The following is a 27,520-nucleotide window of genomic DNA, read 5'->3' on the forward strand; positions in this document are numbered from 1 at the left end:
AGCTTTTGCTCGATACATGGACAAACTTTCTAAACAAGACTCCCAACTGCAGAATAACCTGATCTAGAAAGTTGCTGAATTTTAATCTGCCCCTAGAGGTGCCAAGGCAGAGGCCAGAAACCACCGTTGTGTGGGTAGCTTGTAACAATCCTCTGGGGCAGGAATTTAGATGAAATAATCTAAAACTTTACGAGTCCACGTCTTATGCAAGGACCTATCATGTGGTAGGTACACCAGCACCGGGAATGGCCTAGTGTTCAGCCTGCTGGCCTTTAAGTTACATTCCTGTAGCTGGAGCAGATCAATGGAATGCCTGGGGGCGGCAGGGCTGTGGGGGGACGGAGGTGACAGGTACTTAGGAAAAAGTAAACAATTTGAAAATTCAGTTTGAGAAGATGGATTCTAGATTACCAAAATGTATATTTTGTTAAAAAAAAAAAAAAAAAAAAAACAACCCAACAACCCCAAACACCTGTTTTAAAAGATACTCCTCAATTAGAAATTTCTCTGAGCAGTACCCAGGCAGAAAATTATTTTAATACAGGAGAGAACGGTAACTATAAAGAAATAAACATAAGCTGAAATGACTCCAGACAGTATTACAGTATGACCGCCTCATCAGTAAGCCTGAACTGATAGTCTGGAGGTTCGTAAGCACTTATCAGTTACCTAAAACATCCAATCTGAAAACAAAAGTTTGTTGTAATTCATATGACAGCAAAACACGACCAAACCTGAATTCATTTGGCTGCAAACGTCTTGAACATGAGGTTATTTGTGGTCAAACTTTCCACTGAGTGTGACTATTCTCGCACTTCACTACACAACTGTAGAACTATTAATGTATTTCACTATGGGTGTTACTCCAGAATCTGCCGAAGAAGTAATTCTGAGTTTTGAAACACATCTGGGTAAGGATAAGGTCCCACAAATCTACAAAATCTAACAATGAAAATATTCAGTGTTCAAATCTAGAGTTCCTTTTTTACCGTAATATTACAATTTTATGCTAACTAATAAGGACATAATAAGGACCTGTGTACAGCACAGGGAACTCTACTCAGTACTCTGTAATGACCTATATGGGAAAAGAATCTAAAGAAGAGTGGATACATGTATATGTATAACTGAGTCACTTTGTTGTACAGCAGAGACTAACACAACATTGTTAATCAACTATATACTCCAATAAAAATTTTTAAAAAAATTTATGCTACAAATAGAAGTAAACCGCACTGCTGAGTAAGCTATAGATATTGAGATTTATTAGAACCTATCATTCTTGCTACAGTTTCTTATTGACTTATGAAAATAAACCAAATCTATACTGTAGATATGGGAGTTTGGAAAAATGACTTAAAATGCTGATGATATTGCACTGGGAACTAGGAATTCAAATCCTGAACATATAATGGTTTTAAAATCACTTTTCTGGGGGGAAAAAAAAAAAAATACTTTTTCTGTTTTCAGTAAAAAAAAAAATCACTTTTCTGTTTTCAGTCTTTCTGAATTACAGAGTCCTTCCTAATTATGAAAAAAGGTATTAATTCTGAATCTGATATCCCCTCAAACACATGCAAATGAATACTTAGTCGCTGAACAAACACTAAGCTTTCAAAGATTTTTTTTTATAAAGTTTTTTTCTTTTCTCTTTTGGCTGCACTGCCCAGCTTGTGGGATTTTAGTTCCCCGGGCAGGGATTGAACCCAGGCCCTCAGCAGGGAGAGAGTGCGAAGTCCTAACCACTGGACCGCCTGGGAATTCCCCAAAGATATTTTTGTAGTTAAAAAAAATTAGAAAAATGTATTTGGACACTGTCCAAATCACATACTAACGATTATTTAAAATATACAATTTATCCTTAAGTACTAAATCCAGTCCTAAAAACTCTAACACTGTGTCATTCTGCTGTACAGTATCCAGAGGCCCAAGAGCTCTAGCACTAACTAACCAGGCTACTGGTCTGACTGCACAACTCTGCAAAATGGTCAAGACAGGGAAGCAAGCAAAGAAGCCTCTGAGCAGCAGCTGACGGAGGCCACGAGAGCTGGTGTGTTAGAACTCAGGCCCTTTGCCAAAAACAGTGGCTCCTGACAGCCCCATTAGGATTACCTATTTCAAAGTGAGAACAGGCCCTCACAGAGGCTTATTTAGAAAAGGGATAGTCAGTCCAGAGGGCGTCACTATGTCACAGCATACACATTAATATAAATATTTAAAACAATGATAGAATAATCAAAAATGGCTAAATCAAAACCCACATATTTGGCTTAGGCGGCAGGCAAGTATATCAGCTGACTCGTAGGTCATACAATGACTGGTTAAGTTCTAAAGTCAGTGTGGTAAAAATTAAGCCTTAAAAATTCCTTTCGCATGTACCACGACGGGTCCATCTCCTCCTTTCAACAAGCCCGACACAGCCGCGTTTCCTCTGGCATCACACTAGGTCAGAGTTTCTGTGGCTGAATACCAGACGGAGCAGTTTGGTTTGTATCTGGGGGCTATACCAAATGAAAAAAAAATCTTTAAGGGCTTCCCTGGTGGCGCAGTGGTTGCGCGTCCGCCTGCCGATGCAGGGGAACAGGGTTTGCGCCCCGGTCCGGGAGGATCCCACGTGCCGCGGAGCGGCCGGGCCCGTGAGCCATGGCCGCTGAGCCTACGCGTCCGGAGCCCGTGCTCCGCAACGGGAGAGGCCACAACAGAGGGAGGCCCGCATACCACAAAACAAAACAAAACAAAACAAAAAAAAAACAAAAAAAAACAAAAAACTAATCCTTACACAAACGTTGTTCTTGGAAAAATTAGTTTCCCTCTTACAAATTATTCTGAATGACTGTGTAAGCAGAGAAAGGTTGTGTATCTATCGACTTGCGGGCTTACTTTAAAGCAGTCTAAGTAAAAGACTAGAGAAGTGTCCAAATATAAAACACTATCAATTTATGGTCCATTTTCTTTTTTTTGTTATTTGAAACATAATAGTTGAATCTTGGTTGGTAGTTCACAAAGTGTATCCAGGAAACAAATGTCATATATTAAATAGCAATAAACATCTTATGTATGTGGAAATGTTTAAATGAAGACACACGTACAATCTGGACTCAAATAAATACTTAAACCTAGACTGTTAAAAAATACTATTTTAAGAGAAAAGGACTTTTAGCTGTAAGTGTAATAGACCACATATTCCAAAAACTGATGAACCCGGTGCTTCTACAGAAACGCACGTTGTAACGAATGAACATACCAAAGTGCGCTGAGCCACTGCCGCTTTTACTCTGCGCAGAGGCGCTGCATGTCTGGGTCCCGGGTTGTGCTGCTCCTGTTCGACTTACACTCCGATACCATTTTCTACAGGAGACTCCATCACTGTCACTGTCACGTAGGGATGGTGTCCGAGGCCTAAAATGCCGCCATCTACATGATTTGATATTGACTAGTATCTGACTGAGGTCTTTAGAGAAAGATTTGTCCGAGGTATTTGTTTCTGAGGTATTGGCAATCTGATTGACTGGAGAATGTTGTGGTGAGGAAAGCATTTCCAAATCCAGATGGCGAAACATGCTGTCATAGTCCGAGTGAGCTCTGTCCAGTAAGACCCTGTTAAAAATAAGGCACAAACAGACATGTAAAACAGCTACTCCCCCAAGTCCCCAAAAGCCACCTCATACTGAATATTTAAGAGCTATAAATTTGATTATTTCATTATTTGGCTCTATGGGCTAAAATCTCAATTTCTGTTAAGGTTCTTTCACTTTATAATGATTCGATTAAAGAAGAAAGTAATCCGCCTTAAAGAATAAGGTATACTATCCATCTTACAACAGCTAGAGTCTTCTAACAGGTCTACGGTTGGCTTTACTGTCACCATACAAGAGAATCTGATTTTTCACTTCCATTATAAAGCACCAAATCATTCATGAAATATTGCTCACATATCTGTTCTTTATTTAAGCAAAAACTTCATTTTTTTTTTTTTTTGGAGTGGGTAGGTAGGAGAAAAGCAGTAAAAGGTATGTGATCTTTGGATATTTTACACTATTAAAATTTTTTATAGACAAAATATTTGAAGCTACCACTTGAGAGGATATATTTTCATTTATATAAACTTTATAAATGATTCCATCTTAAGATGTTAACACTGACTCATGCTAGTATCGAATAAAATATAGCCAATGTAGAGAATTTCCACTACTGTGATGTCAACATAATGATGGGGTTGAAAAAGCGCTCAATAAAATGTATTTGAGTGACTGGATAATTCTAAACTAACGGTGAAGTGATAATAACTGCAATCAAGATTCAAAAATGAAAGAAATGTGTATAAGTCATTAACTGACCGTAAATTATACCCTTAGCTTTCTTCCTCAAAGCACCTTGATGATTTACCTGTTTAGCCTTTTAATTTTTTTTCACTAATATTATACGAGTGTCTTTCTTTTCCTTCGCTTTCAGGTGTTCTGCAGCTCCTCCCCCCTCTCACACACAACTTCTCACATAAAGGCATCCAGAGCATGAAGGGCTCTATCAGGCCTCAACAAAGGCAGGCGTCCTGACAAGCTGATGTCAAGATCAGGTCCTGCATGGACCCTGGAGCCTTTCCACTGACGAGTTAACTCAGTGTACCAGTTATATGACACTTCTTAGCTTACTTAATCCTTTTTCTCAATATCTCCCAGAACTCCTAAAACGATTTTTTGTAATCCTGACTTACACTTGCCTTCATCTATCTCAGAGGCTTTCGATCTTGGGAAGAAGAGCAGATCCATTAGGGAACCATTAGTTATGCACTAAAAGCTATGGTTGTATAAGAAACAGGCAACCAAGTGGTGAAGTATCTCAGTGAAAAGAATCAGTGAAGAATAGCAGACAGGGGCAAAACGAGCTCTTTAGAAGGATCACCACACTTGAAGCTTTAGATCCCCATCGCCCACCACCTAAAACACCCCTCTGCTAGGAGCACAGAAACGCCTCACCTTCCACCGCGCCCAACCCGTCTTCGCGCAAATCCGATACACCTCTGGGGCACCGTCAGGGTGGTCAAGCAGTAGCGGTATCGCACGTCCCCTAATCCTCCGTCGCTAGGACTAGTCCAAGGCCAGTTGCCAGTTTGGTCTAAGTGAGGCTTAAAAAGAAAAATCTGAATTATTTTTTTTTTCTCAGCTCCAGGTAAACAGTTTGTTACTTAAAAAGAGAACCCGAGGGCTTCCCTGGTGGCGCAGTGGTTGAGAGCCCGCCTGCCGATGCAGGGGACACGGGTTCGTGCCCCGGTCCGGGAGGATCCCGCATGCCGCGGAGCGGCTGGGCCCGTGAGCCATGGCCGCTGAGCCTGCGCGTCCGGAGCCTGTGCTCCGCGACGGGAGAGGCCACAGCAGTGAGAGGGCCGCGTACCGCAAAAACAAACAAACAAACAAACAAAAAAAAGAGAACCCGAAACTTACAGCATAGTACTGACAGCCTGCCTTCCTACGGAAAGCAAAAGGGCCATCGGGATCATTCTCTTCCTCAGCTTCCGAAGAGCCAGACAGAACCTTTAAATAAAAGGAAGTGAGTCAGAACACGCACCTTCCCACATTCGCCGTCTGCGCTCATGAGCAATCAGGAACCCCTGCGCTCACCTGGGAGAGAGGCTCTTCGTCCGAGCTGGGGAAGTCATACTGGTTCAGGTCCTTAGCGCTGAAAGCCGGCAGCGCGGCGGGGCTGGCCTGTCGAGGGGCGGCAGCGGCCGACGGAGGCAAGACTCTGGGCTTCTTTTCATATTTACGTTTAGGTCGGATAAGATCGGCCTTGTCTTGCTGCAAGACAGTCATGAATTACACACTAGCAACCACGCTCAACAAACTGAAAGTTTGGGGGCAGTTTTACAAATAAGTTTACTGCTGAAACGAAGGCATTCCCACTCATAAGAGATACGAGACCCTTAACATTTTGTCATCTTCTATTGTAAAGTCTTAGAGGTTGGTCTCTGTGAAAACAGGAATATGTTTCTACAACCTAAACATAATCATAATCAAGTAAAAGAAGAGAAGAGAAGTTCTCCAGCTGCTGAAATCCTTGAACAACAATTAGTATTTACTGCTGGCTCCTGTATCTGTTTCTTAATTTTCTATGAAAATTCTAGGAGAGAATTTTTAAAAAGGGACGTCTAGTCTTTATTCTAAAGAATTAACAAATCAATATTGGGAAAGTAATAATGAAAACATACACACAAAGCAAACTTCAGATAACTGTTAACACAGTGAAAAATAAATCCATAATGCTGAGATATTAAAAATATAAAGAGTAGTAAGGACTTGCTAGCTAAACAATGAAAGTGCACTGCGAGCAGCTTTAGAGGATAAAGCTATGAAATCATTATATAGGGAAACAACCCGGGAATAAAACACAGAGGCAAGAGTGACAGCAACGAACACAGCGCATGTCAGAAACATGTATGGCAGGTGAGGGCAGAGGCCAGGAGGGGTATGAATTTGAGGTACAGGCAACAGGCAGGAAAGATCAGAGGCAGAAATGATATTTGTTAGGAACAAAAAGATCATGGCAGGTATCACGGTTGACATAAATATTTATACCAAGTTTTATGCAGTTTATGGCATTACGGTTTTTAAAGAAAAGTTAATTCTTAAACTATAAGGTATCTCTCTTTACAAGTTCTACTGCTGTATCTACAGGCCAGTCTTAAATCAAAAGCTGGCTTTCACGGTAGGGTTTATATACATATTTTTTCTTTTTCACTCTGAATCTAGTGATAAAATACCACTCCACATTATCAGCTACTACCGCCCACAGAAATGTTAATCACCTTATTAGCTTTAAACTCCTTCACGTCCATGGCTTCCTGGTGTTTGAACTGGCCGCTGTTGGTGAGGGGGACAACGGGGATGGAGTAAGCAGGTTTCACGGGCTGTCTGTGCGCCATGACCTCAGACACGATCTCGCCACTGTAGTCACCCAGACTATACCTGAAATGGCAAAGAAAGGAAGTTGAAAACGTTAGTTCAGGAAGTACTCATCCTCGTGACGACTAATAACTAACTGAGCTAGAAACCCTGATTAGACCTAAGGTAACATTACAGGTAAACTATCTGCTGAATGCTTATTAAAACTAAAGATTACATAATTCCTATTGTTTCTTTCTTTTGCTTTTTGGCTTATAGCTTTATCTTGGCACCATTGATAACTGTGGGAAAGAAAACAAAGGTTTAAATTTTAACACAGCAATTTTGGTGAAAGATTTGGTGGAGATGTTGAAATTCATATCTAAAATGGTGCTGAGGAACTTTCTGCTAATTTGAGTTGCCTGTGCTATAAAAGAACTAACTTTTCTGAAATGAATCGCAGTAAACTGATTAGCGGTTTTCTTTGGGAATAGGGACTACGAAACAGGGGGGTGAGGCCTGAAGTTTTCATTGTGCTCCCTGCTAAAGGATTACCTGAGTGTTAAGATTATGCGCCTTGCCCTCTCCCCTTTTTATACTTCCCTGTTAAAAAGCTCAGTTAAGTGTTACGAAAAAATTCAGTACCATCTAGTAAATAAAATAAAAACTTTAGAAGTGACAAATGTTCTCTCCCTCACAGCCCTGCACACAACTCAAGTAAGGGCAAAAGAATAAGATTTCAAAATGTAAATACCTGGCATAACTTAATAACTTAATTTTACTGAACCCAGTCACTTTACAAGTGAAAATAAGGAGAGGAACGTATGTAAAATTATACAAAGCATACCATAGCACACATTTCAGTAGTCTCTATTATTAAAAGAATATATTTCTGGAGTTACAGATAATTGCTTAGGACATAAATTAACTCTACACAAAATTCTAATGGTACCACGCTGCTAATGCTATTAAAATATACTTTACCTCTTTTCCATAATTTCCAGTGTTAAGTGCAATAGCTCCCTTTTACTCTTTTCTCTTCTTTTTATCATCTCTAGAATAGTAACAGCCCGACTCAGATCTCGACGCAGCTTAAGCATTTTTTCATAAGAGGCTTCATCATTTTTGCGATTCTGCAAATATGAATTTGCTTTGTTTAATGTCAATAAGCATTTCTGACTACTGGCATTCTGAGTATAGCCAGTGATATATAAGAATATATATATTTGAAGGGTGAGATTAGAATTTAAAGACACTGAAAGGGAACACGGATTACCAGGAAATCAATTTTGAATATGGTTTTTAATGGATTAACATTAAAATATATCATTAATAACTCTAATGAATTTTAAGGCTGACATTTTAAATTAATATTTTTCATTACAATATATAGAAAGTCTGTCTAAACAGAAATTAAAACACAGCCTTCAGATACTGAGCTACTCATAATTATAAATAAATTTTCTTACATCAAAAAAAATTACAAAAAAATTTCCCCAGGTTCTCTTACTTTTCGAGTCTGCATTTTTTCAGTTCGTCTTCTAAAAGCCACATACGGATCATTTGTGCTGGAACCATCTCGCTTCTCTTGTTTTACTGATGGGATAAGAGATGGCCCTCGACAGTTTTTTCTCTTTTTAATCCAGTATTCATAAACTTCTCTAATTAATTCATCGTCTTCTTTTAGCAGTAGTTTGGCTTCCTGCAGACTGACTGGCTAAATGTAAAATCACTATGTCATTGTCACATAACACAAATAAAGGGCTCAAAAGTACCTCTAAATGTGAATGACAAAAATCAAAATAACAACGTCAACAACAGACATGCTGAGCACCTCGCACATGTCGGACCACGAGCTACAGATGCTTTCTATAAATTATTTAATTTTCTCAACAATCCTGCAATGTTTATCCATCTATTTTACAGATGGGGAAAGAGAGGCACAGAGAAATTCAAACATGCTGAATATTACACAGGCCAGTAACAGGCAGAGATAAGACATGAACTCACGCTTGTCCAGAGCCTGCTTGCTTACCCTCTCCCCAGCATTACACTGCTTCCATATGGAAGAGAGATTTACATAGACATGTACACACACTTAATATATATACAGTGAAGCTGTACCTGCTGACCACTGCCTTTTTCTAGACGGTCAATCATCTCCTCAAATTGCAGTGGGCAGATGTCCATTTTCTTCTTCAGTTTATTCACAAATACTTCATCTTCAGAATCCAAATCATAATCGGGCTGTTCAGCATCCAAACTAAAAGCTGACAGAAGAAACCATAAGCAATCGTTTACTGTGTGAATACACGGACAAAACCTCTCACAGATGTCTGGAAAATCTCTAAAGAAATAGGAAAGATTTTTGAAAGATTTTGTTTTCAGACTCACAAACAACCTAAGCTCCCCACACTTAAAGTTTAAGAAAGAGGGGACTACCCTGGTGGCGCAGTGGTTAAGAATCCGCCTGCCGATGCAGGGGACACAGGTTCAAGCCCCGGTCTGGGAAGATCCCACGTGCAGTGGAGCAGCTAAGCCCATGCGCCACAACTACTGCACCTGCGCTCTAGAGCCCGTGAGCCACAACTACTGAGCCCACGTGCCACAACTACTGAAGCCCACGCGTCTAGAGCCCGTGCTCTGCAGCAAGAGAAGCCACCGCAATGAGAAGCCCGTGCACTGCAACGGAGAGTAGCCCTGCTCGCCGCAACTAGAGAAAGCCAGCGCACAGCAACGAAGACCCAACGCAGCCAAAAATAAATAAATAAATTTATTTATTTAAAAAAAAAAAAAAAAGCCTGTTCTAGATCATTCCCCTTCTTACTTTACAATCTTATTTGTTAAGCATTCGAACGTGCTTGATCACCCAGAGAGGAAGCACTGTGTCTCAGCCATCTCTGTACGTCAGTGCAGAGGCAGTAAACATGTTCATCTTGTATGCCAACTCTGCACGCAGTACTCTACTGAAAAGCATTTGGATTTTGACTCTATTCAAGTGGGAAAAAACCCTGAAAACATCTGCAGTCAGCGTGGTGACGTCTGTGACAGGAACAAGGTGGGGGGACTCTGCCTGCCCCACATGTGCCATCCCTGCTTCAAGACGGACATAGTATCTGGCCCATAGGAACCCAACGAATATTTGTGGAACTATAACGCTATGCCTCATTTTCATTTTGACCTGTATCACACTTCTGTAACATTCCTAATTAAAATAAATGAATATTCAGAGCCTTCATAAAAATCTTTATACGTTACCCTCTCCGCACCCATGTTTCCTGCACCATCGGCCCTTCAAAGATTTTCCACCATCTAATTGTTTGCTGTTGCTATGTAAACAGAGATTCTGGAGATTCCCAAGTGGTTTAAAACTGTTGGATTAAACACACTTGTTGGTTTGTCCCTAACCAAAAACATCTACCTCTGTGGGGTAACCACTAGCCACGTGCGACCAGTTAGATTTAAATTAACTTAATTCAGTAGCCGCATTTCAAGTGCTAAGTATTACATGTGGCTAGTGGTTGCTGCTGTGACCATATGCTACAGATTATAAAAACATTTCCATCATCATTGAAGGTTCTATTGAAGAGTGGTGATCCAGATAATCCAGAAAGCCAAACTGACAGGGACCAACTATCGATGTTCTGCCTCCTTAAGGGTGTATTTTATACGTTTAGGGTCTCGTTTATACATTGCTTTGGCACCCTCCACTACAAAATTTATTTTTCTTTAGAGCAAATCACATTTACAAAGCTTAATTATTCATAAAAACTAAACAAGCCTGCCTAGTATCACCTTACTTACACGTTATGAAAATACACTTGACATACTTCTGGCATACCTTACATCATCAATGACAAGTCACATCCAACAAATTACGGCACAGGATGGCGGTGGGAACGGAAGGTTCCCACCCCAGGGAACTCCACGTCTTCGCCACTGAAGGTAACAAGTACCTGAGGGGCTGCTCCTGCCTCTGTCAGGAGCTTGCCTTTAGTTAACGCAAACACATCTAAGACCTTCAAATATGAGGAGAACCAAATCTTGTTCAGATATAAAATATTAAACCCCTAGAGGAAAGCTAACATGTAAAAACTCACTTTAGGATTTCATTTGACCAAAAAACCACAGCCAATGATTTAAGTGTAATTTGGCTTCAGCCAAATGTCCAACTGACAGCTCAGCTGCAGCTGATAAAGATGTAACATATGAATCATGGTTCTAGAAACAGGAATATCTTCAAATTTCCTGGGCCGTGTTACTGAGTGCAGAAAACAAGGTCTAAAGAGGAACAGGCAAATGAGTTGCCTCTTCTAATTGAGTTCTACCAATTACAGTGAGCCCTAGTTAGCCACTAATTGTTAAACAATGGGAGCCATACTGCAGAAGCTGACTCCGTTTAAAACATTCTGCTAGAGATAAACCCACATATGCATAGGGCTAAACAAAATACAGTATTCTATAAAGATGGAGGAGAAAATTCTACAGAAAATAAACCTAACAAAAAGAACGCAACAGTACACATAAATTGATTAGATTATTTTAAAGGAGATACAAAGTGGTACAAACCACTGTGCTTAGAGTCCAGTAGTAGAGGTGAAATGCATATAAATGTCTACGTAACAAATGCCATATTACGGCTCAGACTAAGTGTGCACAGGTAGGTATGTCCATAACTCCAAGCAGCTTTTTTTTTTTTTTTTTTTGCGGTACGCGGGCCTCTCACTGCTGTGGCCTCTCCCGTTGCGGAGCACAGGCTCCGGACGCGCAGAGTCAGTGGCCATGGCTCACGGGCCCAGCTGCTGCGCGGCATGTGGGATCTTCCCGGACCGGGGCACGAACCCGCGTCCCCTGCATCGGCAGGCGGATTCTCAACCACTGCGCCACCGGGGAAGCCCCAAGTAGCATTTTTAAATTACAGGAAGCAAATAGTGAAAGGGTATTTGGGTCCACAAAATGGCACAAAATGTAGACTGGGAACAGAATACAACTCCTGATGCAAAAGAAGGCACACTATTCAAGGCTGAGGAGAAACTTCCCACAGCAGGGATGGCACACAGGTTTCCGCTCAAGCACTAGCTCCCCAGAACTAGTAACATCTACTTGCAAAGACCCTGGAATAAATTCTGGGCAGCAGAAAAGACCATCGTAATAGTGGTATTTACTGTGGGGTGGTAGGTATTTGACATCCTTGCTTGGACCTAAGAAGACAAAAGCGATCACTGGCTAGCTAGATCATGAAATTCAACTTCTTTATATTTATAAACTACAGAGTCACTTTTAGAATGTAGTTGGGGAGAGTAAACAGAGAATCCCAGATCTGAAAGATTTGAAATCCTACATATGAAGTCCTTTGTAGATAAAGTTCTGCTATATCTGCATGGTTGGCTGATGTTATAGATTTTATCTGTGAGAAAGTAAAACCAGAAGAATAATGGGGAAAGGGAAGGAGAAAATGTAATCTTTCAGATTCAGGGCATAAAGAAAAGGATACATCTGTTCTGAGAGGTAATAAAAAAAAAGGAGGCTCTACAAGGGTCTATTTTTTAAAAATCTTTTTAGTTATAAATAAATTCAAACTTATAAACGCCTCCAAATAAAAACAGCACAAGGGACACCTGCATATCCTTTACCCAGATTCACCTGCTGTTAAAACTGTACTCCATTTGCTTTATCACTTGCATGTGTGTGTCCTCTCCCCCTCCACGTGTATACACACACACATACCGCACACATATACACACCCCCACACACACTATTTTTTTGAGCCACCAGAGGGTAAATTACCTTCATAATGGCTCTTTCCTGCTAAATACTTCAGAGTGTGTTTCCACATAATCACAGTACAGTCATCAACTTCATATTCCACTGTTGCCAGCTGATCCAATAATTCATTAACATTTCCCACTACAGTACACGACCACTCTGGGATCAGGTATTATTTTTACTGATGTCTCTTTAGCCTCCTGTACTTTGGAACATTTCCACAGCCTTTCGCTGTCTTTTAGGACACTGATGATGTCCGTTTCAGGAGTGTTACCATTCCCACTACTAGCAGGTTGCTCACGCTGTGTCCGTGGGATTTTCCCCACGGTGATTCGGTTATACTCTCTTAGCTGCCACACCACTCGACTTTGTTCTTAGTCCTTCCCAGGGTCTCACACCTAGAGGCACAGGACGTTCATCTGTTTCTCATGAGCGGAGATGACTGAGCCCACCGGTCAAGATACTGCCCCATTACGCCACCGTGTAACTGCCGCCCCCGCCTGCCGCCCAACTAATGAGCAGTGTGTGGGCAGAGTTTAAGGCCACGGAAATGTCCTGCCCCTCATGAGAACTTCCCCTTACAGCGAGCAGACACTGGCGATTCTTGTGTGGCTCAATCTCGGTCGCGCTTAGTGCGAAGCTGATTCTCCAGCACTCTCTTCCCACAGCACCGTTCAGCTCTTGGCATTCTGTACTGTAAAACCACGAGACTACACTTCTCCCCCATTTAGCATGGCTCATTACCAGTATGGACTCAAGAATTCCTACTTTTTCCATGTTTATAAGTCGTTCTTGTACCCAATTATTCCGCTGCTTAAAATGTCCCCAAATTAGCCAGTGGAAACTCCTATGTCCCCCTGTGATATGCCTCTGACATTTCTGTGAGTTCCTAATTTCTGGCATAACAAGATGTTCCAAGTTTATCTTGTACTTACCCTGCCCCAGCCCTGGGATCAGCCATTTCTCTGCGTATTCTTGGCCCTATTTAGCGGGGAACAGATCAGGGAATAGGTGCTAGGTGTACTTATTGCTACTGAGTATTTTTTGCTTCTTGGCTCCACCAGTGGACAGAACTGGAAATACACAGATCTGTATCTACACACACACATATATACATATTCAAATATACACCAAGACTGCCTGTTAAAAAAAGATTTCCTTTGAGGATTAACAGGAGAACCTTGAGACCCAAGCGCAAGGGGAAGGGGGAGAGAGAATTGTTCCTGCCTATTCTGGTCAGAACTGTTTTTGTCCTTTCTGCCAGTATGAATAGGAAAGGAGAAGTCCTAGCTGTACAATCTAGAAGCCTTCCAGATCACCAATCAAAAGAGAAACAACATTAAGATCCTTTGGAGCAGGAGATGTTGAATAGCACTCTGAAATAGTTTAGAAAGTAACCACAGTTTGGAACTATAAGAAGGGGATGATGGTTTTAATACAGGTTTCTTCCTTTACAACTCTGACAGGAGAAAATTATGCTCTTTTTCCTAAGCCTGTTAAAGACAAGAAAAACGTTGAGATTTTCCAAATAAATGTTCAATGAAATGTTAACAAATAACATGTAATGAATATACTTGGAAAATGCTGGGTTAAAAGAAACTTTCTTTTTTAACTGCAAGATTCCCAGAGCCTATAAGTAATATGCATTGTAACTCTGGGGGTGGAAGGAGAATATAACAGGCAATAATTCTCAAACGTGTTTATCATTACTTGTTTAGGCAATACTAATTACCATCTTAAAAACTCCAAGGAGCAGTTTGTGTTAATTAGTTTAAGAGTTTTACAAAACAGAAATTATGAGAACTGAAATGAACTGGTCTACATACATAATTCAAGGCAATGTACCCTTCATAAGCAACTTGTTAGACCACCTGGCATTCAAGATTCAATTTTAACTCTGCAGAAATTTACAGTATAACTAGGCTTTTCTTGTGTATTGTAGTATACTAAAAGCCAATACCAATTTTTAAAGAATTAACATCAATTTTACACAATTTCTTGCAGAAAATAAGAGGGAACACTTCCCAACTTGTTTTATGAGGCCAGTATTACCCTGATACCAAAACCTGACAAGGCAGAGCACACACACACACACACACACACACACACACACACGACTACCAACCAATATCTTCGATGAACTTAGATGCAAAACTCCTCAATAAAATCCCACCCAACAATGTATGAAAAAAATAATACACCACAGCCAAGTGGGATTTATTCCAGGTATGCAAGGCTGGTTCAATATTTGAAAACCAACCAATGCAACCTACCATATCAAAGGCTAAAGAAGGAAAAAAATCACATGGCCTTATCAATTGATGCAGAAAAAGCATTTGACAAATTCAACAGTCATGATACAAACTCCCAGTACCCTAGGAATACAAGGGAACTTCCTCAATCTCATAGAAGCAACTACAAAAAAACCCCACACAGGTGACATAATACTCAATGGTGAAAGACTAAATTCTTTCCCTCTAAGATCAGGAACAAGGCAAGGATGTCTGCTCTCACCATTCTTATTTTAAGATCATATTCAAGTTCTAACCACTATACTAAGGTAAGAAAGAGCAATTAAAGACATACAGGTTGGAAAGGAAAAACAAAACCATTTCTATTTGCAGACTACGACATGATTTTCCATTCAGAAAATCCCAAAGAATCTGCAAACATCTCCTAGAACTAATATGTAATTTCAGTGAAGGCCACAGGACATAAGCTCAACATACAATTAAGCTGCATTTCTGTATACAGACAATGAAAAAGTGGAAACCAAAATCAAAAGTGCAATACCATTTTCAATTGTTCCAAAGAAAACAAGTATAAATCTAAAAAAAAAAAAAGTACTAAAAAACCATGGCTCTCTATGATGAAAATTATAAAGTGTCAACTTTATAAAAGAAATCAAAGAAGACCTAAGTACTTGGAGGGTCATACGGTGGTCATGGACTGGAAGACTCAACACAGAAAAGATGTCAGTTCTCCCTACAATGATCTATAGGGTTAAATGCAATTCCTATCAAAACCTCAGCAGGTTTCTTTGCAGATACAAACTTACTGTAATATTTACAGGGAAAAGCCCTAGAATACCCAAAACAATCTTGAAGGAGAAAAATAAAGGAGGAAGTACTCTCCCTGATGTTAAGGATTATCATATAGCTGCAGTAATCAGGACAGTGGTACTGTCTTGGGATAAACACAGAAATCAGTGGAATAGAATACAGAAGCCAGAAATAGAGACACATCAACGTGCATAATTAATTTCTGGCCAAGAAGCAAAAGCAATCAATGGAGGAGGGATCACTTTTTCAATAAATGGTGCTGGAACAATTAGATACCCAGAATGGGGGCAGGGGGAACACCGTGACCTAAACCTCACACTCAAAATTGATCATACACTTAAACGTAAAAGGTAGGGCTTCCCTGGTGGCGCAGTGGTTAAGAATCCGCCTGCCAATGCAGGCGACACGGGTTCGAGCCCTGGTCTGGGAAGATCCCACATGCCGCGGAGCAACTAAGCCCGTGAGCCACAACTACTGAGCCTGCGCTCTAGAGCCCGCGAGCCACAACTACTGAACCCACGTGCCACAACTACTGAAGCCCGTGCACCTAGAGCCCATGCTCCCAACAAGAGAAGCCACCGCAGTGAGAAGCCTGCGCACCGCAACGAAGAGTAGCCCCCGCTCGCTGCAACTAGACAAAGAAGAGTAGCCCCCGCTCACTGCAACTAAACGAAGACCCAACACAGCCAAAAATAAATAAATTAAAATAAATAAATTTTTTAAAAATGTAAAACTGTGAAACTTCTAGAACAGGTCATAGGAGAAAATCTTTGGACCCTAGGCAAAACAAAGAGTATTCTTAGAGTTGATACCAAAATCATGATCTGTAAGAGGAAAATTGGTAAATGGATCTCATCAAAATTAAAAACTTCTGGGGCTTCCCTGGTGGCGCAGCGGTTGCGCGTCCGCCTGCCGATGCAGGGGAACCGGGTTCGCGCCCCGGTCTGGGAGGATCCCACATGCCGCGGAGCGGCTGGGCCCGTGAGCCATGGCCGCTGAGCCTGCGCGTCCGGAGCCTGTGCTCCGCAACGGGAGAGGCCACAACAGAGGGAGGCCCGCATACCACAAAAAAAAAAAAAAAAAAAAAAAAAAAAAAAAAAAAAAAAATTAAAAACTTCTGCTCTGTGAAAAACTGTTAAGAGAATGAAAAGACAAATTATATACTGGGAGAAAATATTTCCAGATCACATATGACAAAGGCATGTGTCTAAAATATATAAACAAAACAAAATCCTCAAAACTCAACATTAAAACAAACAATCTAATTAGAAAATGGGCAAAAGACCTGTGCAATGATTTCACCAAATAGGATATATAGATGGCAAACACATGAGAAGACGTTTAACATATTAGCCATTTAGAGAAACACAAATTTAAAAGTACAATGAGATATCACTGCACACCTATTAGAATGGGTAAAATTAAAAAGTGATAACCTCAAATGCTGGCAAGGATACAGGAAAAACTGGATCACACATACACTGCTGATGATAATGTAAAACAGTACCGCTACTCTGGGATACAGTGTAGACGTTCTTGGCCAACTAAAAATGGACGACCCAGCAACTACTCTTAAGGTATTTAAGCCAGAGAAATAAAAATTTATGTTCACTCAAAAATCTGTACATGAACACTCATAGCAGCTTTATTTGAAATATCAATAGTTAAAATCTGGAAACTACCCAAATGTCTTTCAGTGGGTGAGCAGTGAAACATGCAGTGCACACGGATCACGGAACACTGCTCAGCAGGAGGAGAGAAGGACTACTGATACACGCAACAGCTTGGATGAAGGTCAAGGAGGCTATGCTAAGGGGAAAAAGTCAATCTCAAAAGGATATATACTGCATGATTCCATCCATGTTACCTTCATCAACAAACATAATTACAGAGATGGAGAACAGATCAGTGGTTGCCAGGGGCTAGGGGTGCATTTAAAGGAGCAACAAGATGGAGTCTTGTGGTGATGGTACAATTGAGTATCTTAATTGTGGTGGTGATTACACAATGCCTCACATGTTCTGTGAATCTATAATCATCCAAGACAAAATGTTAAAACAAATCCAAAAGCAGCTAACACGAATTTAGCTGTCTTTATTAACATTCCAATGTAATACATCTTTCCAAATTTGTACTGATGCAAAAAATTTTTTCCCAAATAATTTACAATTCTGCTCCCATTTTATTACTATTATTTGATTACAATGTCAGCAAAGTCAATTCCTTTTTAAATATAGTCCCTTTTGACTCTTCTGACCACAATTTAATCCATGAGCTATGAATAAAATGTGGTTTGTGAATTTTGGTCATCAATAAGCAACTATTTGTAAAACATGCATTCGAATTTCTTTTTCTGATAGTAATGATAATGTAAATTGATTAATGTAATTTTATCTTGCTCAATGCTGCTTTAACCTAAAAGCCTGTATTCGTGAGATAATACAGCCTGTGACTGTGGAATGCAATGTGGTTCTAGTTAACATGTAGAGGAAGGATCAGCTCTGGAACTTTCACATTGACATGATTTTCCAGAGAACTAATTTTTAGGTCCTAATATTGGTCAAAATTGTTTAGACTGTCTGTGTCTGACATGTTATTAAACATGTGAGTGTGGGCAAGAAAACACATGCCACTTGTTTGGTTCACTTCAAAGTAGCCTTTAATAAACTGGAAAAATTTCTTTTCTAAAGGAAGTCAGTAAGATTAGGTACAAGTCAGAGGTAAAGATGAAAAAACATTACAAGTTAAAAATATCAAATGCCAATACAGAACTGATAAGAGTCAATACAGGCATTATGTTTACTTTTAGTTTTCATATTCAAGAAATAGTTACATAAAAAAATGCTTAGAATCCAGGACAGGAACTAGATCATATGGAGAGAGGTTAAATGAGTCAGGAAAGTAGTTAATAAGCTGGAAACTGGTTAAAGCTAGTTTCTCTATATCCGTAGAAAGAACAATAAAAACAGAACAGATTTATACTGTACTGAGAAAAAGTTGAGACAGGCCCCTGGAAACACCTCTTGATCATAAACATCAGCAAGACCACAATGAAAGCTGTAGCAATTTTACCTTAGTAACCTTTCAATTATGTGTTTAAGTTGTCCACTACTTGGGGACTGAGTGAATGAAATATATTTGCCTAAGTCTATAAGCTCTCAGCTGTTCATCATCAAATGTGATTAGCTATCAAAGGATCATTTCCAATGAAGAGCCTATCAGTACCAAGTGAGACAAGTTACCAATTAAAAACGCTAAATTTTTAAAAATTAGGGGAATTCTCTGGCAGTCCGGTGGTAAGGACTCAGCACTTTCACTGCCAAGGGTCTGCGTTCGATCCCTGGTTAGGGAACTAAGATCCCACAAGCCGCGCCGCTCGGCCAAAAAAGAAAAAAAGAAAAAAATTAGTAGAAACACAGACGGGGTTGGCAAACTACAGCCCGTAGGCCAATACTGGGTTGCCATCTGTTTTAGTCAATACAGTTTTATTGGAACACAGAGTAAAATAGCTGTGACAGAGACTGAATGACCCGCAAAGCCTGAAATACTTACAGAAAAGGTTTGCTGACCCCTGACTTCTATTAAGAAATTCTTTAAGGCAATTAACATTACTATTTCTGAAGAGTAAGAAAATGATTTCTACATCTAAGGTATATTCTTTACCCTACTCATCTACAGTAGCATAAGGTCCCATGTTGAGATGCAGCTAAAAATCTGGGATGAAAATGCTATCTTTTCCGTCAGGCAGAGAGCTCAAGCACAATTATAAAAGGTGAAAATGGGCTCTAATAACTCTCAAGCTGATCCTGGTCAGTGAAATGGGTACTGAAAATGGCCCCGAACTGATAAAAACCTGTGGAGAGTTACAGCAGAAGAGAACGCAAAGTACCGTTACCAGAAGAGGAACTACTTACGCTGGATGTGAATGAGCTGCTTTGGCATCCTGAACTCCCCGGGGTAAATGGACTCATAGTAGGCGATGTTGCTTTCCGCCTCCGGCACGGGGATGACCATGTTGTCCCTCTTCTCGCCGTACACCTGCTGTGCCGAGATAGCCCGCTGGAGGTGGTGTTCCTAAGAAGAGGGAAAAAGAGGTAAGTTACATATTAAAAAACTAGCAAACAGAACAGGTAGCCTCATGAAGAGGTTTTCATTTGTTTCTAAAACAGAGGAATTTTAGTAGCCTTGCAAGGATGCTAACGATACAGTTGTGGTAACAACATTTTGAATAGAAACAAGATTTTGTTAGATACACTGTATATTTCCTCAATTTAAGAAAAGGTACTACACCGAAATTGAGAGTTAAATTATACAAAAGATTCCGAAAACTGACTAAAACTGTTATTAAAGTTTGCATTTTACAGGGACTTCCCTGGTGGCGCAGTGGTTAAGAATCCACCCGCCAATGCAGGGGACACGGGTTTGAGCCCTGGTCCAGGAAGATCCCACATGCCGCAGAGCAACTAAGCCCGTGCAGCACGACTACTGAGCCTGCACTCTAGAGCCCGCGAGCCACAACTACTGAGCCTGCGTGCCTAGAGCCCGTGCTCCGCAACAAGAGAAGCCACCGCGGTGAGAAGCCCGCGCACCGCAACCAAGAGTAGCCCCCGCTCGCCGCAACTAGAGAAAGCCCACGCGCAGCAATGAAGACTCACTGCAGCCAAAAATAAATACATAAATTTATTTTTAAAAAAGTTTGCATTTTACAGATGAGACTTTTTTTTTTTTAAAGAGTGTTAAAACATTCGAACGTATTGTATGACGAAAGCAGGCTTTGTGTAAAAAATATTTTATCGATTCTAATTGCTTATTCATACAGTGTTTCATAAATGTCATACAAATCAACTAATATGATAATTCCAAAGACGGGTACAGATTATTGTCTCCATTTTTCATTCACGAAGCTGACACAGATTCAAACCTGGTCTTTGTCTAGAGTAATAACCTTTCTTCTGAATTTCCAGAGCCCTTTTTGAACGGTAGTAAAGTATAGGGATTGAAGGCAAAGGCTCCAGAGTTTGTGACTCCTGGCAAGACACTTCATTCTTCTAAATCTATTTCCTCCAGGAAAAGAAAAATAGAATCTTCCACGGATGGTTGGAGATTTAAGTAAGATAAATGTGCATTAGATGTTTAGTACAATGCCTGGCATGTTACAGGTGCTCAAAATAAGCTTTGGCTGAGGTGCTACACAGAAAGATTTTTACCAGCTGCCACAGAAATATCTGTTCTCACCCACCCCATCATCACTGAATTTTGGTAAACATTTCATTAAATTTAAGCTAGTTTTTAAAATACTGTATATAAAATACAAGTTGAAGGATGAAAAACATTTCAACAGTATGAAAACAAAAAATTCCAGTCTTCATCAGTAGCCTCTGTTAATTTTACATATACCTATATATCAATTCACAGCTAGGATTCTGCTGCGCAACATACAGAGCTTTATCCCTAGGGCTTTGGTCCCTTGACATACCTTGGAGATTTTTCCATACTGAAACTTTCACTACCATTTTTGCAACAGCTGCATTGTATTCCACTATGTGGATGTACCGTAACTTATTTAACCAGACACGAATCAATACGGAAAAAACCCTGAAAGCAACTTACATGCCTATCCTTCTCCCTGAACGCTGCAAAAACCAATCCTGTACCACTATATACATGAGACACCTCTGTGAGCCCGTGAAAGCATCTGTAGGACGGAAGCGCTCAAAGGATATTGAAATCACAGCACATATTCCTACCACTCCTTGTAGTAACTCCTTAACATCTCTTTTCAATTTTAAAATGACCCATCTTGTTATTTTAGGTTAATTTCTTTACAATGAGTTTTTCTTCCCTTACATGTGGCTGTTTGCTCATTTTCAAAAGTGCTGCTTTTCTTCTCATTGACGTTTAAATATGTGGATTATTTTCCTTTTCAATATTAAGGAAACTAGCCCCCATGTAAGAAAATTGACAACTATTTTCCTGAAGTTTGATTTCTGATTTTGTTTAGAGGATTTTTTTCCACGCAGGAAAGTTCTATTAGTCAAATTTATTAACCTTTTCCTTTATGATTCTGTCATCCTTAGTAACAGGTATAAATCGTATAGTCACAAACTAGGGTGTGTAAACAAAACCTTTCATTTTTATAACTCAACTTATCTTTGATGCAGGCTGCCTGTGGCTCCTGGGAGCTGGTAGAAACTAAGTGTGAAGGGGGGGAGGGGTGACTCCGAACAGCCTGTGGGCATGTGTACCGGCCCTTGTGCCCTCTGACACAGGGTGCTTTTGAGCCCCAGATGGGAAATCAATCACAGGTGTACTCTTCTCCTTTCAGATACCCTCAAAGAGCAAGAGAAATTTTCTGTGACCTATGCCCCCTATGTACATCAAACTCAAGGAGGGAGCGGGGGGAGGAGGCACACTATTCTTCATTTGCATTTTGTCCTTAATCCATTAGCATTTCTCTGTATAGGTGAACATGTGAGAGACGGTTTATCTATTCTTTTGTATAAGGAGAGACAGCAAGCCACCTCAAAGGGGGTATATGAACGTCATGCATAAAATCACCTATTCCCCTTAATGACTAAAAATGTCCCTTTCTCAGAATTCCACTTGCACTGGGGAGTATTTCCAAGTTCTTTTGCCCTCCTCTACTCAACTGCCTCCTATGCTAGTATTTAACGTGTTTTTAAAAGTGCAGCCTCAGACTACATTTTATTATCTAGCGCTGACTAGATACTAAATTCACTCCTCACAGTTCTTTTTCAGAAATTTCCTGGATATTTCATTCATTTCTCTAGATGAACCACAATGAAAATGACTTTCTAGGTGTGAAATGGGACCACTAAGGGCTTTAGATTTGTTATAGGCACTGTAGTATGGTGGTTAAGAACATGATTTGCAATCACGAGTGCTCTGGATTTGAATGTTGGCTCCACGCTTTACTAGCTCCATGACTTTGGGACTTGGGACAAGATATTCATACCAGCAAGTTTCATTACCTATAAATGTACACTGTGTACCTACCATACGGGATGGTGGTTAAGATAAAATGGCTGAGACACACTACCTACCTAAAACATGGAAGCAAATGTGTACCTTTCAATACTAGAGAAGCTGAAGATTTACCAATTGCTTGTTACCATTCATATCCTTCCTAGTGTTAACAGCATTCTGTAGAAAGACTTCCTTATCTTTATATCCATTTTCCTAGAATCGTGAAATCAAACTTTTTATCAATATTATAGTAAATACTGCTTTAAAAAAATCTTCCATGTGTTTCTTTGTTTTATAAAATATTTGACAAAATTTCCTCATAAGGAACGTAAGGAACCAAGATGTGTACAATATACAACAAATGTTCTTCTAAGCCTTAAAAATCACTCCTCAACAACTGGTGTGTAACTATAACCTAAAAGCTTCCTTTTTACTGTAGCCCTGTGTGTGTACAAAGACTGGAGGATGGGAAGGAGACCACACACAGGAGCCGGTGTGGCTGGAGCGCAGGGAGTGAGGGCGCACAGGGGGTTGGGGTCAAATCACGCAGGGACATGAGGCACGTTAAGGGTTTGTCCTTGCTCTAAGAGCAGCGGTGGCTGAAGGATTTTAAAGACCGCCCTGGCCGCTGTCTAGTCAACGGACCATATTCTAGAAAATGGGACATGCGTAGCCTTCAAATGGTTCAGAATAATATTTAATGAAATGGAAAACCCCATCAATTTATTAAGTAAAAAGACAGATCTGAAAATTGTATGTTCAGGATATTTGTATTTAATATTTTTTAAAAGCAAAAGACATAATTGAACACACACAAATATAGGAAAAAGTCTAAAAGTAGCTGAACACGTATGTAACAATCCTTCTCTCTATGCTCCTTTATTCTTTTCACTGCTATATTTTCCCAAAGCTCTGACAGTCCTCTGACATGCCGTATACTGGGTTTGTTTACTGTTGTCACCCCTTCTTCCCCACCCCAATCTAAGCATCGTGAGGGCAGGGGTTTTTGTCTATTTTGTTCACTGCTAAATAACCACCCGAAAACATTGCCGAGTACAAAGCATGGTGCTTAAATATTTGTTGAATAAATGAATATGTATGCAGGTATCTGTGTATGTATACACACACACACACACACACACACACACACACACCACACAGATACAAGCAGGCACACATATGTGTCAAGTTTCAAAGTATGTACACCAAACAGTTAACAGAACACCTCCTGGTGATATAATTTTGAAATACTCTTCTATAATTTTCTTTATTTCCCTTATTTTCTAAAATTCTTTGTAATTCTTTTTGACAAAAAACATTTGAGTACATCTCACTACATGATTTTCTAAAACAAAGGTAATTTCTGAAAGACACAATTTATTTAGTTCAGTAAAACCCTTCCCATTTAAGTCAAGTTTAGTTCCAGAGTGAAACATTACACTTGCAGCTTTCCAGGTAAAGAACGTATTTTTTTTTTTTGTGGTACGCGGGCCTCTCACTGTTGTGGCCTCTCCCGTTGCGGAGCACAGGCTCCGGACGCGCAGGCTCAGCGGCCACGGCTCACGGGCCCAGCCGCTCCGCGGCACGTGGGATCCTCCCGCACCGGGGCACGGACCCGCGTCCCCTGCATCGGCAGGCGGTCTCTCAACCACTGCGCCACCAGGGAAGCCCAAAGAACGTATTTTTAAAACCCCGAACTATATACATCTATTTCCAAGAAAAAAAACATTAAATTATAAGTGAAAATGAAATTTTTGCTTTGAGTAGGAAGCTGTGAAATGGTGAAGCCAAGTAATACATGAAATAAATTAGAATAAGATGAGCTATGAATTCAATTCAATAATTACTTATTGAATGCCTTGACTAAATAACTAAGATGATCCGATCCTAAATTACAATTATATAAAATGCCAGATGTTCCTGGAAGATAATATCTGTCAATAAAACTTCTAAATACATCTACTTGCAGCACTGAATAAGCCAGCCTTCCCAAACTGTGTTCACTGGAATACTTAATTTCAAATTATCAATAGGTAGTCCAATAATGAGTTTGACAGTTAAAAAAAAAAAGAGAGAATGTTGGATTTTTAAACTTTTGGAATGAAAGCTTTTAATACACCAATGTAAACTGTGGTTGCTCATGATGGAGGGTTCACTCCAAATCTATGACCACAGAATCATTTTTTCAGAAAGTATCCATTAATAGCTCATGGAGAACTTTTGTAATGCAGTTTGGGAAATGCTGGTATAGGACAACAACTGGAGATACAGGGCAGAACATCTGGGCTTAAGCTTCTCATTAATTAACTTAGTCTATATTTACTGACTACCCACTATGTGCCTCTCCTGGGAACACAATGGTAAATAAAATAGCAGGGTTCCTGACATTGTAGTAGGGAGGACAGACACTAATTAAAAAAACCCCTAAAAATAAACTGTAAAGTGTGATAAGTGCTGTGAAGGAAAAGAACAATGTGTTATTGGGAAATATAAATAGGAAAGGGATTTCAAGGACAGTATCACTTTCACTAGCGCCAAGTGACATTTAAGCTAGAACAGGAGTTAAAAGATTATTTTAAGAAAAGGAAATAGCTGTGTGTGAAGACCACTTACTAGCTTGACACCTTGGGAGGGTAAAGTTTCTTTAGATCATAGAATATTTATAATAATTAGGCTCAGTTGCAATTTAAGAGTTAATCATCAAAACACCGGGATCAATTCCCATTTTTCATAAAATAACAGAGGCATACCCTCTCAAATAAATCTGATCTTACAGGGAACAAAGTAAATACTATTAAATAATCTAAAGAATTTTAAGATATTCAACCTTACATAAAATGGAATCAGATGACTCGTAACACGATTAAGCAAATTACTTTAAAAGCCTCTTGCGCTGCAAGTAATGATAGATAATGTTTTCTATACATAGCAATGTGAACAATAAAAAAGAGGATCAGAAAAGACTGAAGGATGATCTTCGGAAAGTTCAGAGGCACATTTCCGTGTCCCCATGAACCCTGCAATTGCAGGCTCCAAATATTCACTTTTGTTACTTCAGCCCACCTGGTGCACTGGAAGAGCGTGGGCTTTAGGGACAGAAACCCAAGCAGGAATCTTAGCTTCCTCCTCAGACCCTAAGTCCAGCAAGTCACTCTGCTACTTATTTTTATTATTTGTTTTATATACATATATCTTTTTTTTTCTTATCCATCTTTCCCTCTTTTCTTTCCAGCACTTAATGTTTTTTCTTTTACTTTCCCCTTTGTTATTTTTGCTTACCCCTAGAAAATTTCTGCCTTTTCAGGTGGTAATGGTCTCTTTGATAAAAGCATTGGTAATTAATGCAAAATGGTTAACTGGTTATAAACAGGGCGTATCACATATTTGAGGAGTCAGAAAATATCATTTTTATTGATCAAGAGTGACATTAGGTATCGGTAGATAAGACCCATCTGAAGGGACAGTACTGTGTCTTAAACATCTGTTGTGTGCCTTTGCTCACACAGATGGACCATATGCCAGCCCCACCCCCAAGAAAATTCCCACTTGTTCTTCAAAGTCTGGTTTAAAATGATCTTTCTTTTTGTCTTGTTTATAGTTTCCTCTGCTGTGCAAAAGCTTTCAAGTTTCATTAGGTCCCATTAGTTTATTTTTGTTTTTATTCCCATTTCTCTAGAAGGTGGGTCAAAAAAGATCTTGCTGTGGTTTATGTCAAAAAGTATTTGTCCTATGCTTTCCTCTAAGAGTTTTATAGTGTCTGGCCTTACATTTAGGTCTTTACTCCATTTGGAGTTTATTTTTGTGTCTGGTGTTAGGGAGTGCTCCAGTTTCATTCTTTTACATGTAGCTGTCCAGTTTCCCAGCCCCACTTATGGAAGAGGCTGTCTTTTCTCCCGTGTACGTTCTTGCCTCCTTTGCCATCACCATCATTAATCATTAGAGGAATGCACAGCAAAGCCACAATGAGGCCATCATCAGAAATGACGATGATGGCCATCATCAGAAAATCTACAAACAAAAAATGCTGGAGAGGGTGTGGAGAAAAGGGAACCCTCTTGCACTGCAGGTGGGAATGTAAACTGATACAGCCACTATGGAGAACAGTACGGAGGTTCCTTAAGAAACTAAAAATAGAACTACTACGACCCAACAATCCCACTACTGGGCATATACCCTGAGGAAACCATAATTCAAAAAGACACATGCACATGCCACAACTACTGAAGCTGGCGCGCCTAGAGCCAGTGCTCCACAAGAGAAGCCACCGCAATGAGAAGCCCGCGCACCGCAACGAAGAGTAACCCTGCTCGCCACAACTAGAGAGAGCCCATGAGCAGCAATGAAGACCCAACGCAGCCAAAAATAAATAACTAAAATTAATTAATTAAAAAAATGCTAAAGGAAGTTCTTCAGATAGAAGGGAAACAATAGCAGATGGAAACAGATTTATCAGGAGCGAACAAATTATGGGTAAATATAAAAGATTGTTTCCCTTTTCTTAAAATGCATGTGACTGTTTAAAGCAACAATATAACAATAAATTGTGGGTTTGTAAAAAAAAAAAAAAAAAAAAGACACATGCACCCCAATGTTCATTGCAGCTCTATTTACAATAGCCAGGTCATGGAAGCAACCTAAGTGCCCATCGACAGATGAATGGATAAAGATGTGGCACATATATATATATAATGGAATATTACTCAGCCATAAAAAGAAACGAAATTGAGTTATCTGTAGTGAGGTGGATGGACCTAGAGTCTGTCCTACAGAGTGAAGTAAGTCAGAAAGAGAAAAACGAATACCCTATGCTAAAACATATATATGGACTCT

General features: G+C 39.9%; 1 protein-coding gene across 2 annotated transcripts in view; it reads right to left on the reverse strand.

Annotated features, from left to right (window-relative positions):
• EPC1 (enhancer of polycomb homolog 1) overlaps positions 1 to 27,520 on the reverse strand; it is a 66,056-nt gene that overhangs the window by 8,584 nt on the left and 29,952 nt on the right. For both annotated transcript variants that reach the window (XM_024116360.3, XM_028496280.2), the window contains exons 2-10: positions 19,618 to 19,777; positions 9,000 to 9,145; positions 8,386 to 8,592; positions 7,860 to 8,008; positions 6,800 to 6,959; positions 5,616 to 5,792; positions 5,439 to 5,528; positions 4,974 to 5,122; positions 3,245 to 3,597 (exon numbers count right to left, since the gene is read on the reverse strand). In XM_024116360.3, coding sequence (XP_023972128.1) covers positions 3,245 to 3,597; positions 4,974 to 5,122; positions 5,439 to 5,528; positions 5,616 to 5,792; positions 6,800 to 6,959; positions 7,860 to 8,008; positions 8,386 to 8,592; positions 9,000 to 9,145; positions 19,618 to 19,777 — 1,591 coding nt within the window. The remainder of the gene's footprint in view (positions 1 to 3,244; positions 3,598 to 4,973; positions 5,123 to 5,438; positions 5,529 to 5,615; positions 5,793 to 6,799; positions 6,960 to 7,859; positions 8,009 to 8,385; positions 8,593 to 8,999; positions 9,146 to 19,617; positions 19,778 to 27,520) is intronic.

This window comes from Physeter macrocephalus, chromosome 11, assembly GCF_002837175.3.
Source record: "Physeter macrocephalus isolate SW-GA chromosome 11, ASM283717v5, whole genome shotgun sequence".
Lineage (NCBI taxonomy): Eukaryota > Metazoa > Chordata > Mammalia > Artiodactyla > Physeteridae > Physeter > Physeter macrocephalus.